The sequence below is a fragment of the Sus scrofa genome, chromosome 15, assembly GCF_054392235.1.
Source record: "Sus scrofa isolate SSC_HxYL_T2T_F1_AM1 chromosome 15, Sscrofa_HxYL_maternal_Yorkshire_Landrace_v2.0, whole genome shotgun sequence".
NCBI lineage: Eukaryota > Metazoa > Chordata > Mammalia > Artiodactyla > Suidae > Sus > Sus scrofa.
In genome coordinates, this window is record NC_139397.1 from 153,473,946 (window position 1) to 153,486,423 (window position 12,478).

A 12,478-nucleotide genomic window follows, 5' to 3' on the forward strand; every position below is an offset into this window, starting at 1 on the left:
TGGCCAGTCCTCGACTCACCTGATGGATAGCACGGTGCTCCAGGCTGTAGGCAGTGAGCTGAGACGGGGATCGAGGCCCACAGGAGAGACAGACAGAAAAGCCCCCACCTAGGCCTGGTGAGGGCTCTGCCCCGCTCTGCTCCCAGCCTGGCCTAGAGATGGAACATCACCCAGCCACGACCTGGTGGGCAGAAGGGGATGAGTAAATATTTCTGAAGTAAATAAAGAGTCAAATACGGGGCAGAAGGTGGAGGATTCGACCCCGGGGCAAAGAGGGGAACCTCGGCAGCATTCCCGCAGGAGGAGACAGGAGGCTGCAATGCCACGGCCACGCTTCAGACCCTCAGGCCTGCAAAGCCCCTGGTACCACACCCCAGCCCCCAGCGGGACTGTGCACAGCCGCCCACAGAGGAAATGCTCCCAGCACACGTGTGAAGTAGTGAACCCAGGCACTGTGTTCATTGCAGGGCAGTCGGGCCACCTGGAGGGAAGACGTGGCAGCTGGTGGCCTCCTGCTAAGTGGACAGAGACGCCCTCAGTGTCCCCGTGCTCCAAGGACATGACCTCCTGACCTTGACCTGCTCCCTCTCACTGCCTCCCTCCTGCTCTCTGCACCTGTCCCCAGCTGAGGGCCATGACGCCCCAAGGAAATTGGAATTTGTCAGTGGTTCCTGTGCAGGAGTTTGTGCTGGAGGGGTTTCAGGGTGGGCTGCAGACCCAGGCCCTGCTCTTTGCCCTCTTCCTGGCCCTGTACTTGGCCGCCGTCCTGGGGAACCTCACCATGATCGTGGTCATCACCCTGGACGCCCGTCTGCACTCCCCGATGTACTTCTTCCTCAGGAACCTCTCCTTCCTGGACCTGTGCTACTCATCTGTCATCTACCCCAAAGCCCTGGGCAACTTCCTCTCCTCAGCCAAGGTCATCTCCTTCGGGGGCTGTGCCTCCCAGTTCTTCTTCTTCTCCATGATGGGCACGACTGAGGCTTTCCTCTTGGCAGTGATGGCCTATGACCGCTTCCTGGCCATCTGCAGCCCCCTGCACTATCCCATCACCATGTGCCCATCAGCCTGTGCCCACTTGCTGCTGGGCTGCTACGGTGGAGGGTGCCTCAACGCCATCCTGCAGACCAGCTTCACATTCAGCCTCCCCTTCTGCAGCTCCAACCACATTGACCACTTCTTCTGCGATGTGCCCTCCCTGCTCCTGCTCGCCTGTGCTGACACAGCCATCAGTGAGCTGGTCCTGTTTGGCATCTGCGGGCTCATCATCGTGGGCACCACACTCGGGGTCCTCATCTCCTATGCCTACATCACCGTGACCATCCTGAGGATGCGCTCGGGAGCAGGCAGACACAAGCTCTTCTCCACCTGTGGCTCCCACATGACGGCCGTGTCCCTCTTTTATGGGACCGTCTTTGTCATGTATGCCCAGCCGGGAGCGGTGGAGTCCATGGAGCAGGGCAAGGTGGTCTCTGTCTTCTACACCCTGGTCATCCCCGTGCTCAACCCCCTCATCTACAGTCTGCAGAACAAGGAGGTGAAGGAGGCCCTGTGGAGACTGGGCCACAAGCTCACAGCCAAGTGACGGGGGCTCCTCCCCAAGTAGCAGGACTTCTCCTCTTATTTTCAGGCTCTTATCTTCTTCTATCTCAAACCTTCCTTCCCCTTGTCCTCCTCCTTGGCCTGTGCACTTCTTCTTCCCCCTCCTCTTCCTTCATTGTCTTCTCCCTCTCTCATGTATTCTTCCATTTCCCCATGAGTTTCCATAAGGATTTTCTTGGGCTTATATACCATCCTAATCCAAATTTGGAATGGAAAAAAACATAATCATTTTTTCTTGCACCTCTCGAAAATTATTACCATTATGAAAATTTGCATTGTACACTCAGGAATTGGTAGTACCTAGCAGAAGAGCCTTAACTCTCACCTTGGATTTAATCAGAAAAACATGGCAGGTATGATATGGAATAGATATTCTGCAATACTGTGAAAAAATGACTTTTCAAAACTCCACAGATTATACCATGTCTATGTTACTTACATTTCAGATTTGGGTGAAGGTCACTGGGCAATGATAGAACTGGTCTCTTGGTCCCATACACGCTTTGCATGCTGCTGCCACATAGAAGGTTCTCAGTACACATGTACGGCTTGACTGTAATTTGAGGTCACTGGTAACCACTTACTCAATTCCACTGTAGCCCTGGCATTGCTTTAGGTATGTTTAAGTGTAGAACAAACAGCTTAAATGTGAAGACCATACTGTAGTTTGAATTCTGATGCCATGCTAAATTTTCCAAATGTTTAAAATTTTAAATTGTTTTCTAAAATATTGCTTTTTTTGGAACTACTTTAAAGGTATATTTCAGCCGTGCAATGTACATTCACCTTGTTGTGTAATAGATCTCCAGACCTGAAGTTTCACCCTTTTCTAAAATTGAACTGCACACCCTTCAACAACCCCCTCTTTCCCCTCAGCTCCACCTCCTGAGAACCAACATCTTACTAGCTGCCTCCATGAAAGTCACTACTTCAGATACCTCCGATACGTAAAACATATAGGATTTGTCCTTTTGTGTCTGGTTATAGCACTTGGCATAGTGTCCTCAGGATTCATCCATGTTACCCTCAAATGACGGTAGTTTCATCTTTTTACAAGTTGAACACAATTCCATCCAACGTATTTTCCACAGTTTGTCTATTCATCCATCGATGACTATTTGGATGGCTGCTACCTTTTGCCATTGGTGAATAGTGCTGCTATGTATATGCATATGCAATTATCTCGTACAGTTGCAGCTCCAAATTTTGGGTGAATATACACACAAACCTGTGACGCCTGGATCATATACTAAACACTTTTTAAGTTGAGGGGAACCTCCAAAGTACTTCCATAGTGTCTGTACCTAAATTGTGCATTCCCATCAACAGGACAAGAATGTTCCAACTTCTCCAACTCCTAGTAGACAGAGGAACTTTTTTTTAAAAAAAGGAGCCATCCTAATAATTGTAGAGGATTATGTCATTGGTTTTGAGTTTCATTTCACAAATGGAAATTATTCTTATGTATATATCCGAATACATATATTTGGTGCAGCATAAGGAAGTTTCAGGCCCTGGGATAAAATCTGAGCCTATGCAACAGCTGTGGCAGCACTAGATCCTTAACCCACTGACTGGGCCTCAGTCAAAGCTGTACCTCAGTAGCCACCTGAGGCTCTGCAGGGACAATGGCAAGTCCTTATCCCTCTGCATCATGGACAGAACTCTGCATTTTCCCATGTCTTCGTTGGCCACATGGAGATCATATTTAGAAAAATATGTGTGTATGTTCTTGGCAAAATTTCCATTGCATTATTGGTTTTTGATTGTAGGAGATCTTTTTATACTCTGATGTCAGGTATGAGATTTGGAAATATTTTCTCCAATCTCAGAGGTTGCTTTTTCACTCTTCTGAGGTCCCATAATGCCACTGACTTTTCATTGTAATGAGGTCACTGTTGAATATTTTTCATTTGACTTCTGTGCATCTGGGGTCATATTCAGGACATCGATCCAACAAGAAGACATAACACTTCCAAAGAGGCACACAGTCCATATAGAAGCAGTGAAACCAAAGCAAATATTAACAAATACGAAGGGATAAATGAACAATAATGCCACAATAACAGGGGACCTTAACCTCCAGCTTTCATTAACGGAAGATCGTCTAGACGGAAAATCAGTAAGGAAACCCTGCACTAAAGGATATACTGGGACAGATGGAATTCATTGAGTTTCACAGAATATTTTATCCAAAAATAGAAAAACGCACTATTTTGTCAGGTGTATAAGGAACATTCTCCAGGAGAGATCATCTACTAGGCCACTAAACAAGAGAATCAAACTTTCATTAAGAAGTTTTTCTTGGAGTTCTCATTGTGCTACAGCAGAAACGAATCTGACTAGGAACCATGAGGATGTGGGTTTGATCCCTGGCCTTGTTCAGTGGGTTAAGGATCTGGCACTGCTGCGGCTCTGGTGCACACTGAAATCTACAGCTCTCATTGGACCCCTAGCCTGGGAAACACCAAATGTCACGGGTGCAGCCCTAAAAAGACCAAAAGAATTTTTTTTTAGTGATTCCTTGTTAAGTTTTACAAAAGATTCTTCCCTTCCTTCCTTCCTTCCTTCCTTCCTTCCTTCCTTCTTTCCTTCTTTCTTTCCTTCGTTCTTTCATTCTTTTGTTCTTTTCTTTCCTTCTGTCTCTTTACAATCACACCTGTGCCATATGAAGGTCCTAACATAAGACCTAATGCTTCCATTAATTTTATCAGCTACTGATAAAAGCATGGTAAAATATCAACCATGATTTGGATGTTTGCATTTCATTTTCATTCTATCAACTTTGATGTAGGATCGTTATAAGTTGATATTTAGGATCTTTATAAGTTGTGTACATCTTTCAATTTTTCACAGCATCCAGTTGAATTAAACATTTTCGTTATGAAATGTCCATTCATGAGCCAACTTTTTCTCCTGAAATCTATTTCATCTAATGATTATCGAGCCACAACAGCCTTAGTTTTCTTAGGTACTTCTTGGCTCAAATTTCTCCAGCTTTTGGATTTCATGCATCCTCTACCTTCAACATAAAGCAGCTTTATAATTTGATTTTGGATTTCTGTCCAGGATTAAAATATTTTCTTTACCACATATATTTACTCAGTCTGCATTGGGGGAAGGGCCACACTAGGGCTGAGAAAGGGCTGTGCTGCTTCCCCAGACACAGACGCTTACATGTCACTGTTTCTCACAAGCACAGGGGCAGATGACACAGAGGAGGAGGAACTGGGGGCCAATGTTGGATACAGCTGCTGCACAGGGACTGCCTTTGCCAGGATGGGCCCTGGGTCCCTCTGAGTGGTCTTGCTTCTCTCCTGTTGGACCTCAGTGCTTGCAGAGGGATTTCAGGCTCCCTGCCCCCCTTGTCTTGGGCTGAAATGTGTTGGATGAAGATTGGTCACAGGACCTCATTTTCATGGGACCCAGGGAGTTGGGATTCCCAGTGCACTCAGAAGACCAAGGCGCCCTTAACTGGTCCTTTGAGGCATTGAGTCCCACTTGTGTCAAGTGGAACAAATCTTCCCAGCAGAGTTTCAAATTGGAAAGTCCCAGGAACCCTAGTCAGCCAAGGGGTCAAGCCATATAAGGGCAGGTGAGTTGAGTCCATCCCATCTCATACTTCAACCAAGACCCATCAGTTTCCTGCAGCAAGAACTTGAAGCACCTGGCCTGCCTTTTACGGGAACCCATTCCCATCCTCTGCCACCACCCGCTTCCCCTGCACTGCAAACGAAGCCGGAGATGAGCAGAAAGTGGCAGGTTGTTTGGTGCCACGTTATTGTCATCAGCACAGACCAGCTCAGGAGACCCGTCCACCCAGGAGCACAGGGTCTTCAGTGATTCACACCACTCCTGACATCACAGGAGCAGGGCAGCCATCGCTCAGCAGGATGCGGGTCACTAGTCACTGACAGGTGAGTCCCGGGAGCCTGAACCACACCATCTCCACCTCCCCACACCACCAGGCAGGGTCAGGGAGGGCAGCAGGTCTGAACTTTCATGACAGTAGAAAGAATGGGGTATGGTTTCATACAAATGTGGGCTTCAATTGTGTGGTCTGAGATTCTGCACCTCAGACAGTCTCCAGGCGATGCTGGTGCCATAGTGCCTCAGACTTGATTAACAAGTTGTTGCGATGAAAGCCTGAGATGAAGACATTATAAATAGATGCTCACAGGCAGCCTGGATTCTTTTGCTTCACCTGGGAAGTTATGTCTCAGGCTCAGACTCAAAGGCAGGCTCAGTGGAGCCACCATGAAAACCCACAGACAGTCTCAGAAAGACAGGGGACTGTGCGCGTTTGCTTTTTAGCAAACCAAGCCAAGAGCTTGACTTTGCCGTTGAAAATACAAATCTTTCTTCTGGTGCTCCCTAGGCTTCTTATGGATCAGTGTTGTGATGACCCGAGGGAGACAGTCCCAGAACATGAAGCTGGGTAAATCAGGGGACTTAGGAGCCAACCTGGGGGTGCTGGGTGAATAATGACCACTAGGCAACAGTGGCTCCATTGAATACATGAGCAGACAGGTGGGCAGAGGTGGCTGGCCAGGGTGTGGCCATCGTGAATGTGAGTGTCTGTGCACAGGATGGGGCTGCGGGTACAGGGGTGGGGGCCAACTTGGTAGGACCTCCACCCTTGGCGCCAGCAAGGACCCTGAGACACTCTCTGGGCCTCCAAGGTGAAACTGTCCCCTTCTGCTCTCCTGTGACGGTTGGAATCAAGTCCCCCAGGAGAGGAAAACGGGACAACCCACAGTTCCCACCACCTGCTCTCTGGTTGCATAGTGGCATCTCTCACAGACCATCTTTAAGAGAACATCAGGCTGAGAGAGAACACAGAATGTGAGGCTCATCGCTCCTCCACAGGCACCACTGACACACCGGCCTCTGCCTGCGCACCCCCACTCCCAACTGGTCACGCCTTCAAAGACAAACAGCTCCCTGATCCTGCAGATGTGACCGCCAGAAAACCTGGAATGTGCTCTGAAATCAAAAACTGCCCTCTGCTCCCTGGGAGGCACGCTGGCTCTGCACTCACCTTGTTCACTCAGTGCTCCCTCTTGAGGATGGGTCTCCTCTGACCATTCCTCTGACCAGCGCACAGGTGATCCCATGTCCCTTGTGAGTGTGTGGTCAGCTCTCCTCAGGGCAGACACGTAGGTCTGGACTGGGACAGGGGGCAGCACCCAACAGGATGCCTCAGACACTGAAGTAGATGTGACAGCATTGGTGACTCCCATTGCTGGAAGCCATCAGTCCCACAGGGTGTGCTGAGCAGCCAGGGACATGGACCCAAGAACGGGTAAGCATGTGGCATGCCCGTATTCTGAACGTGTCACAGCCCCTGCTCTGCTGCTTCTCACCATGGAGATGGACATTCCCCTCTCTATAAATGGTCCTACATCTGGACATTTTAGAAAGGTGCCCTCGGATGCACAAGGATTCAGAGGGCTCTGCTGATGGTAGCCACCATGGACCAATCTCAGAGACAAAGAAACAGAGACAGGTCTCAGGGCCTAATGGGGTGACAGACACAATACCCACATTAGCCTGGTGAGGGATGGTGCCTGATCTGCTCCGAGACTAGATGGGAGTTCCTGCAATCACTGAGTTAAGCGCTGATGAGCTGAGGTGCTTTCACTGTATGTATGTATGTATGTATGTATGTATGTATGTATGTATCTATCTATCTATCTATCTATCTATCTATCTATCAATCTATCTATCTATCTATCTACCTATCTACGTATCTATCTATCTATCATGTATCTATCTATCTATTTATTTATTTATATTTAATTTTTGTCTTTTCTGGACCACACCCACAGCATGTGGAGGTTCCCAGGCTAAGGGTCAAATCAGAGCTGTAGTTTCCAGCCTATGACAGAGCCACAGCAATGCCAGATCTGAGCCGCATCTGTGACCTACACCTCAGCTCACAGCAACAAGACCCTTAACCCACTGAGTGAGGCAGGACCTGAAACCTCATTGTTCCTAGTCAGATTTGTTCCCACTGCACCATGAAGGGAACTTGATTTTTTTTTTTCAGCAATTCATGTATTTATTATTTTCACTATTTGTGTATTTAAAGAATAGGTAGAATCACGCTTGCAGAGTGCAAGATTAGATACGCTAGCAAGTTGAAGAAAAGGAACAACTCAGAAGCATCACCTGGGTAGGGAAAGTATGTCCTTCAGGAAGGATGAGGAGATGTAAGATAGCCTTACCATCTAGGAAATCAGCTCTGCAAAACCTGGAACCACCCCAGAGCAGCAGCTCAGTCTCCCACAGAAGGAGGGCTCCAAGCATACCTACAAATTGGTGAATCAGAGGGAATGTTTCCCATTTCAGGTCTGTCTGAGCTCTTTGGGAATAAGACGGCACAGCAGGTGGTTTCTAGTCAGTGTGTGATGGGCACTGAGTGTCCTAGTGCTCCAAGGGAAGGATGACCTTATGACTTTGCTCTGCTCCCACTAATTGCCTCCCACCCAATATTAACCCCATCACCAGCTCAGGACCATGCCACCTCATGGAAATGGAAACCTCTCAGGGAAGCCTCTGCAGGAGTTTGTGCTGGAGGGGTTTCAGGGTGGGCTGCAGACCCAGGCCCTGCTCTTTGCCCTCTTCCTGGCCCTGTACTTGGCCGCCGTCCTGGGGAACCTCACCATGATCGTGGTCATCACCCTGGACGCCCGTCTGCACTCCCCGATGTACTTCTTCCTCAAGAACCTCTCCTTCCTGGACCTGTGCTACTCATCTGTCATCTACCCCAAGGCCCTGGCCAACGTCCTGTCCTCAGCCAAGGTCATCTCCTTCGGGGGCTGTGCCTCCCAGTTCTTCCTCATCTCTCTGATGATCACCACTGAGGGATTCCTCCTGGCCGTGATGGCCTATGACCGCTTCCTGGCCATCTGCAGCCCCCTACACTATCCCATCACCATGTGCCCCATGGCCTGTGCCCGGTTCATGCTGGGCTGCTACGGTGGAGGCTGCCTCAACGCCATCCTGCAGACCAGCTTCACATTCAGCCTCCCCTTCTGCAGCTCCAACCACATCGACCACTTCTTCTGCGATGTGCCCCCGCTGCTCCTGCTCGCCTGTGCTGACACAGCCATCAATGAGCTGGTCATGTTTGGCATCTGCGGGCTCATCATCGTGGGCACCACACTCGGGGTCCTCATCTCCTATGCCTACATCACCGTGACCATCCTGAGGATGCGCTCGGGAGCAGGCAGACACAAGCTCTTCTCCACCTGTGGCTCCCACATGACGGCCGTGTCCCTCTTTTATGGGACCGTCTTTGTCATGTATGCCCAGCCGGGAGCGGTGGAGTCCATGGAGCAGGGCAAGGTGGTCTCTGTCTTCTACACCCTGGTCATCCCCGTGCTCAACCCCCTCATCTACAGTCTGCAGAACAAGGAGGTGAAGGAGGCCCTGTGGAGACTGGGCCACAAGCTCACAGCCAAGTGACGGGGGCTCCTCCCCAAGTAGCAGGACTTCTCCTCTTATTTTCAGGCTCTTATCTTCTTCTATCTCAAACCTTCCTTCCCCTTGTCCTCCTCCTTGGCCTGTGCACTTCTTCTTCCCCCTCCTCTTCCTTCATTGTCTTCTCCCTCTCTCATGTATTCTTCCATTTCCCCATGAGTTTCCATAAGGATTTTCTTGGGCTTATATACCACCCTAATCCAAATTTGGAATGGAAAAAACCCCAACCGTTCTTTCTTGCACCTCTCGAAAATTATTACCATTATGAAAATTTGCATTGTACAGTCACCAATCGGTAGTACCGAGCAGAAGAGCCAAAAATCTGACCTTGGATTAAATCAGGAAGTCTCGTCAGGTATTCGATGGAATAGAATTTCTGCAATACTGTGAAAAAATTATTTTTTAGAACTCCACAGATTATACCATGTCTATGTTACTTACATTTCAGATTTGGGTGAAGGTCACTGGGCAATGATAGAACTGGTCTCTTGGTCCCATACACGCTTTGCATGCTGCTGCCACATAGAAGGTTCTCAGTACACATGTACGGCTTGACTGTAATTTGAGGTCACTGGTAACCCCTTATTCAATTCCACTGTAGCCCTGGCATTGCTTTAGGTATGTTTAAGTGTAGAACAAACACCTTAAATGTGAAGACCATATTGTAGTTTGAATTCTGATGCCTTGTTAAGTTTCCCAAATGTTTAAAAATTTTTAAATTGTTTTCTAAAATATTGCTTTTGTTGGAACTACTTTAAAGGTATATTTCAGCCGTGCAATGTACATTCACCTTGTTGTGTAATAGATCTCCAGACCTGAAGTTTCACCCTTTTCTAAAATTGAACTGCACACCCTTCAACAACCCCCTCTTTCCCCTCAGCTCCACCTCCTGAGAACCAACATCTTACTAGCTGCCTCCATGAAAGTCACTACTTCAGATACCTCCGATACGTAAAACATATAGGATTTGTCCTTTTGTGTCTGGTTATAGCACTTGGCATAGTGTCCTCAGGATTCATCCATGTTACCCTCAAATGACGGTAGTTTCATCTTTTTACAAGTTGAACACAATTCCATTCAACGTATTTTCCACAGTTGGTCTATTCATCCATCGATGACTATTTGGATGGCTCCTACCTTTTGCCATTGGTGAATAATGCTGCTATGTATATGCATATGCAATTATCTCGTATAGTTGCAGCTCCAAATTTTGGGTGAATATACACACAAACCTGTGACGCCTGGATCATATAGTAAACACTTTTTAAGTTGAGGGGAACCTCCAAAGTACTTCCATAGTGTCTGTACCTAAATTGTGCATTCCCATCAACAGGACAAGAATGTTCCAACTTCTCCAACTCCTAGTAAACATAGAAACTTTTTTTAAAAATTAAAGGAGCCTTGAATCTGTAGATTGCTTTGGGTAGTATGGCCATTTTCACAATATTGATTTTTCCAATCCAGGAACATGGAATATCTTTCCATTTCTTTACATCTTCTTTGATTTCTTTGATTAAAGTTTTATAGTTCTCGGCATATAGGTCCTTTACCTCTTTGGTCAGGTGTATTCCGAGGTATTTGATTTTGTGAGGTACAATTTTAAAAGGTATCATATTTTTTTATTCCTTTTCTAATGTTTCATTGCTGGTATACAGAAATGCAACTGACTTCTGAATGTTAATCTTATATCCTGCCACTTTGCTGAAGTTATTAATCAGTTCAAGGAGTTTTGGGGTTGAGTCCTTAGGGTTTTCTAGGTATAGTATCATATCATCTGCATACAGTGACAGTTTGATCTCTTCTCTTCCTATATGGATGCCTTTTATTTCTTTTGTTTGTCTAATTGCTGTGGCTAAGACTTCCCAGACTATGTTGAAGAGCAGTGGTGAGAGTGGGCATCCCTGTCTTATTCCAGATTTGAGTGAGAAGGCTTTCAGTTTTTCCCCATTGAGGATTATATTTGCTGTGGGTTTATCATAAATGGCTTTGATTATATTCAGGAATGTTCCCTCTATACCCACTTTTGCGAGGGTCTTGATCATGAATGGATGTTGAACTTTGTCAAATGCTTTTTCTGCCTCTATTGAGATGATCATATGATTTTTGACCTTTTTTTTGTTAATGTGGTGTATGATGCTGATTGATTTGCGTATGTTGAACCATCCTTGTGAACCTGTGATGAACCCAACCTGGTCATGGTGTATAATTTTTTTGGTATGTTGTTGGATTCGGTTGGCTAAGATTTTGTTGAGAATTTTTGCATGTATATTCATCAATGATATTGGGCGATAGTTTTCTTTTTTGGTGGTATCTCTGCCTGGTTTTGGAATGAGGGTGATGGTGGCTTCATAGAATGTCTTTGGGAGTATTCCTTCTTCTTCAACCTTTTGAAAGAGTTTAAGGAGGATGGGCACCAATTCCTCTTTATATGTTTGATAGAATTCACCTGTGAAGCCATCTGGTCCTGGACTTTTATTTGTAGGGAGTGATTTTATGACCTCTTCAATTTCATTTCTAGTGATCGGTCTGTTCAGTTGGTCTGTTTCTGCTTGATTCAAATTACCCATGACATTTTTCACAGAACTAGAACAAACAATCCAAACATTTATATGGAACCACAAAAGACCCAGAATCGCCAAAGCAATCCTGAGAAACAAAAACCAAGCAGGAGGCATAACTCTCCCAGACTTCAAGAAATACTACAAAGCCACAGTCATCAAAACAGTGTGGTACTGGTATCAAAACAGACAGACAGACCAATGGAACAGAATAGAGAATCCGGAAATAAACCCTGACACCTATGGTCAATTAATCTTTGACAAGGGAGGCAAGAACATAAAATGGGAAAAGGAAAGTCTATTCAGCAAGCATTGCTGGGAAACCTGGACAGCTGCATGCAAAGCAATGAAACTAGAACACACCCTCACACCATGCACAAAAATAAACTCCAAATGGCTGAAAGACTTAAATATACGACAGGACACCATCAAACTCCTAGAAGGAAACATAGGCAAAACACTCTCTGACATCAACATCATGAATATTTTCTCAGGTCAGTCTCCCAAAGCAATAGAAATTAGAGCAAAAATAAACCCATGGGACCTCATCAAACTGAAAAGCTTTTGCACAGCAAAGGAAACCAAAAGGAAAACAAAAAGACAACTTTCAGAATGGGAGAAAATAGTTTCAAATGATGCAACTGACAAGGGCTTAATCTCTAGAATATATAAGCAACTTATACAACTCAACAGCAAAAAAAACAATCAATCAATGGAAAAATGGGCAAAAGACCTGAATAGACACTTCTCCAAAGAAGATATACAGATGGCCAACAAACACATGAAAAAATGCTCAACATCGCTGACTATAAGAGAAATGCAAATCAAAA

The 12,478-nt window shown here is 46.3% G+C and overlaps 2 protein-coding genes across 2 annotated transcripts; both read left to right on the forward strand.

Moving 5' to 3' along the window:
• Positions 1-634: 634 nt before the first annotated feature.
• LOC110256924 (olfactory receptor 9S13-like) lies at positions 635-1,585 on the forward strand. Its single transcript, XM_085000040.1, has one exon. The coding sequence runs from the start codon at positions 635-637 to the stop codon at positions 1,583-1,585; it is 951 nt and encodes a 316-aa protein (XP_084856166.1).
• A 6,072-nt stretch (positions 1,586-7,657) lies between these two features.
• On the forward strand, positions 7,658-10,412 carry LOC110257159 (olfactory receptor 9S13-like). Its single transcript, XM_084999230.1, has one exon. It carries the CDS (start codon positions 8,125-8,127, stop codon positions 9,073-9,075), a length of 951 nt encoding a protein of 316 aa, XP_084855356.1. The 5' UTR covers positions 7,658-8,124; the 3' UTR covers positions 9,076-10,412.
• The last annotated feature ends 2,066 nt before the right edge of the window (positions 10,413-12,478 follow it).

Coding starts and splice junctions, on each gene's coding strand:
- LOC110257159 (XM_084999230.1), top strand. CDS start 8,125: ATGCCACCTCATGGAAATGGAAACCTCTCAGGGAAGCCTCTGCAGGAG.
- LOC110256924 (XM_085000040.1), top strand. CDS start 635: ATGACGCCCCAAGGAAATTGGAATTTGTCAGTGGTTCCTGTGCAGGAG.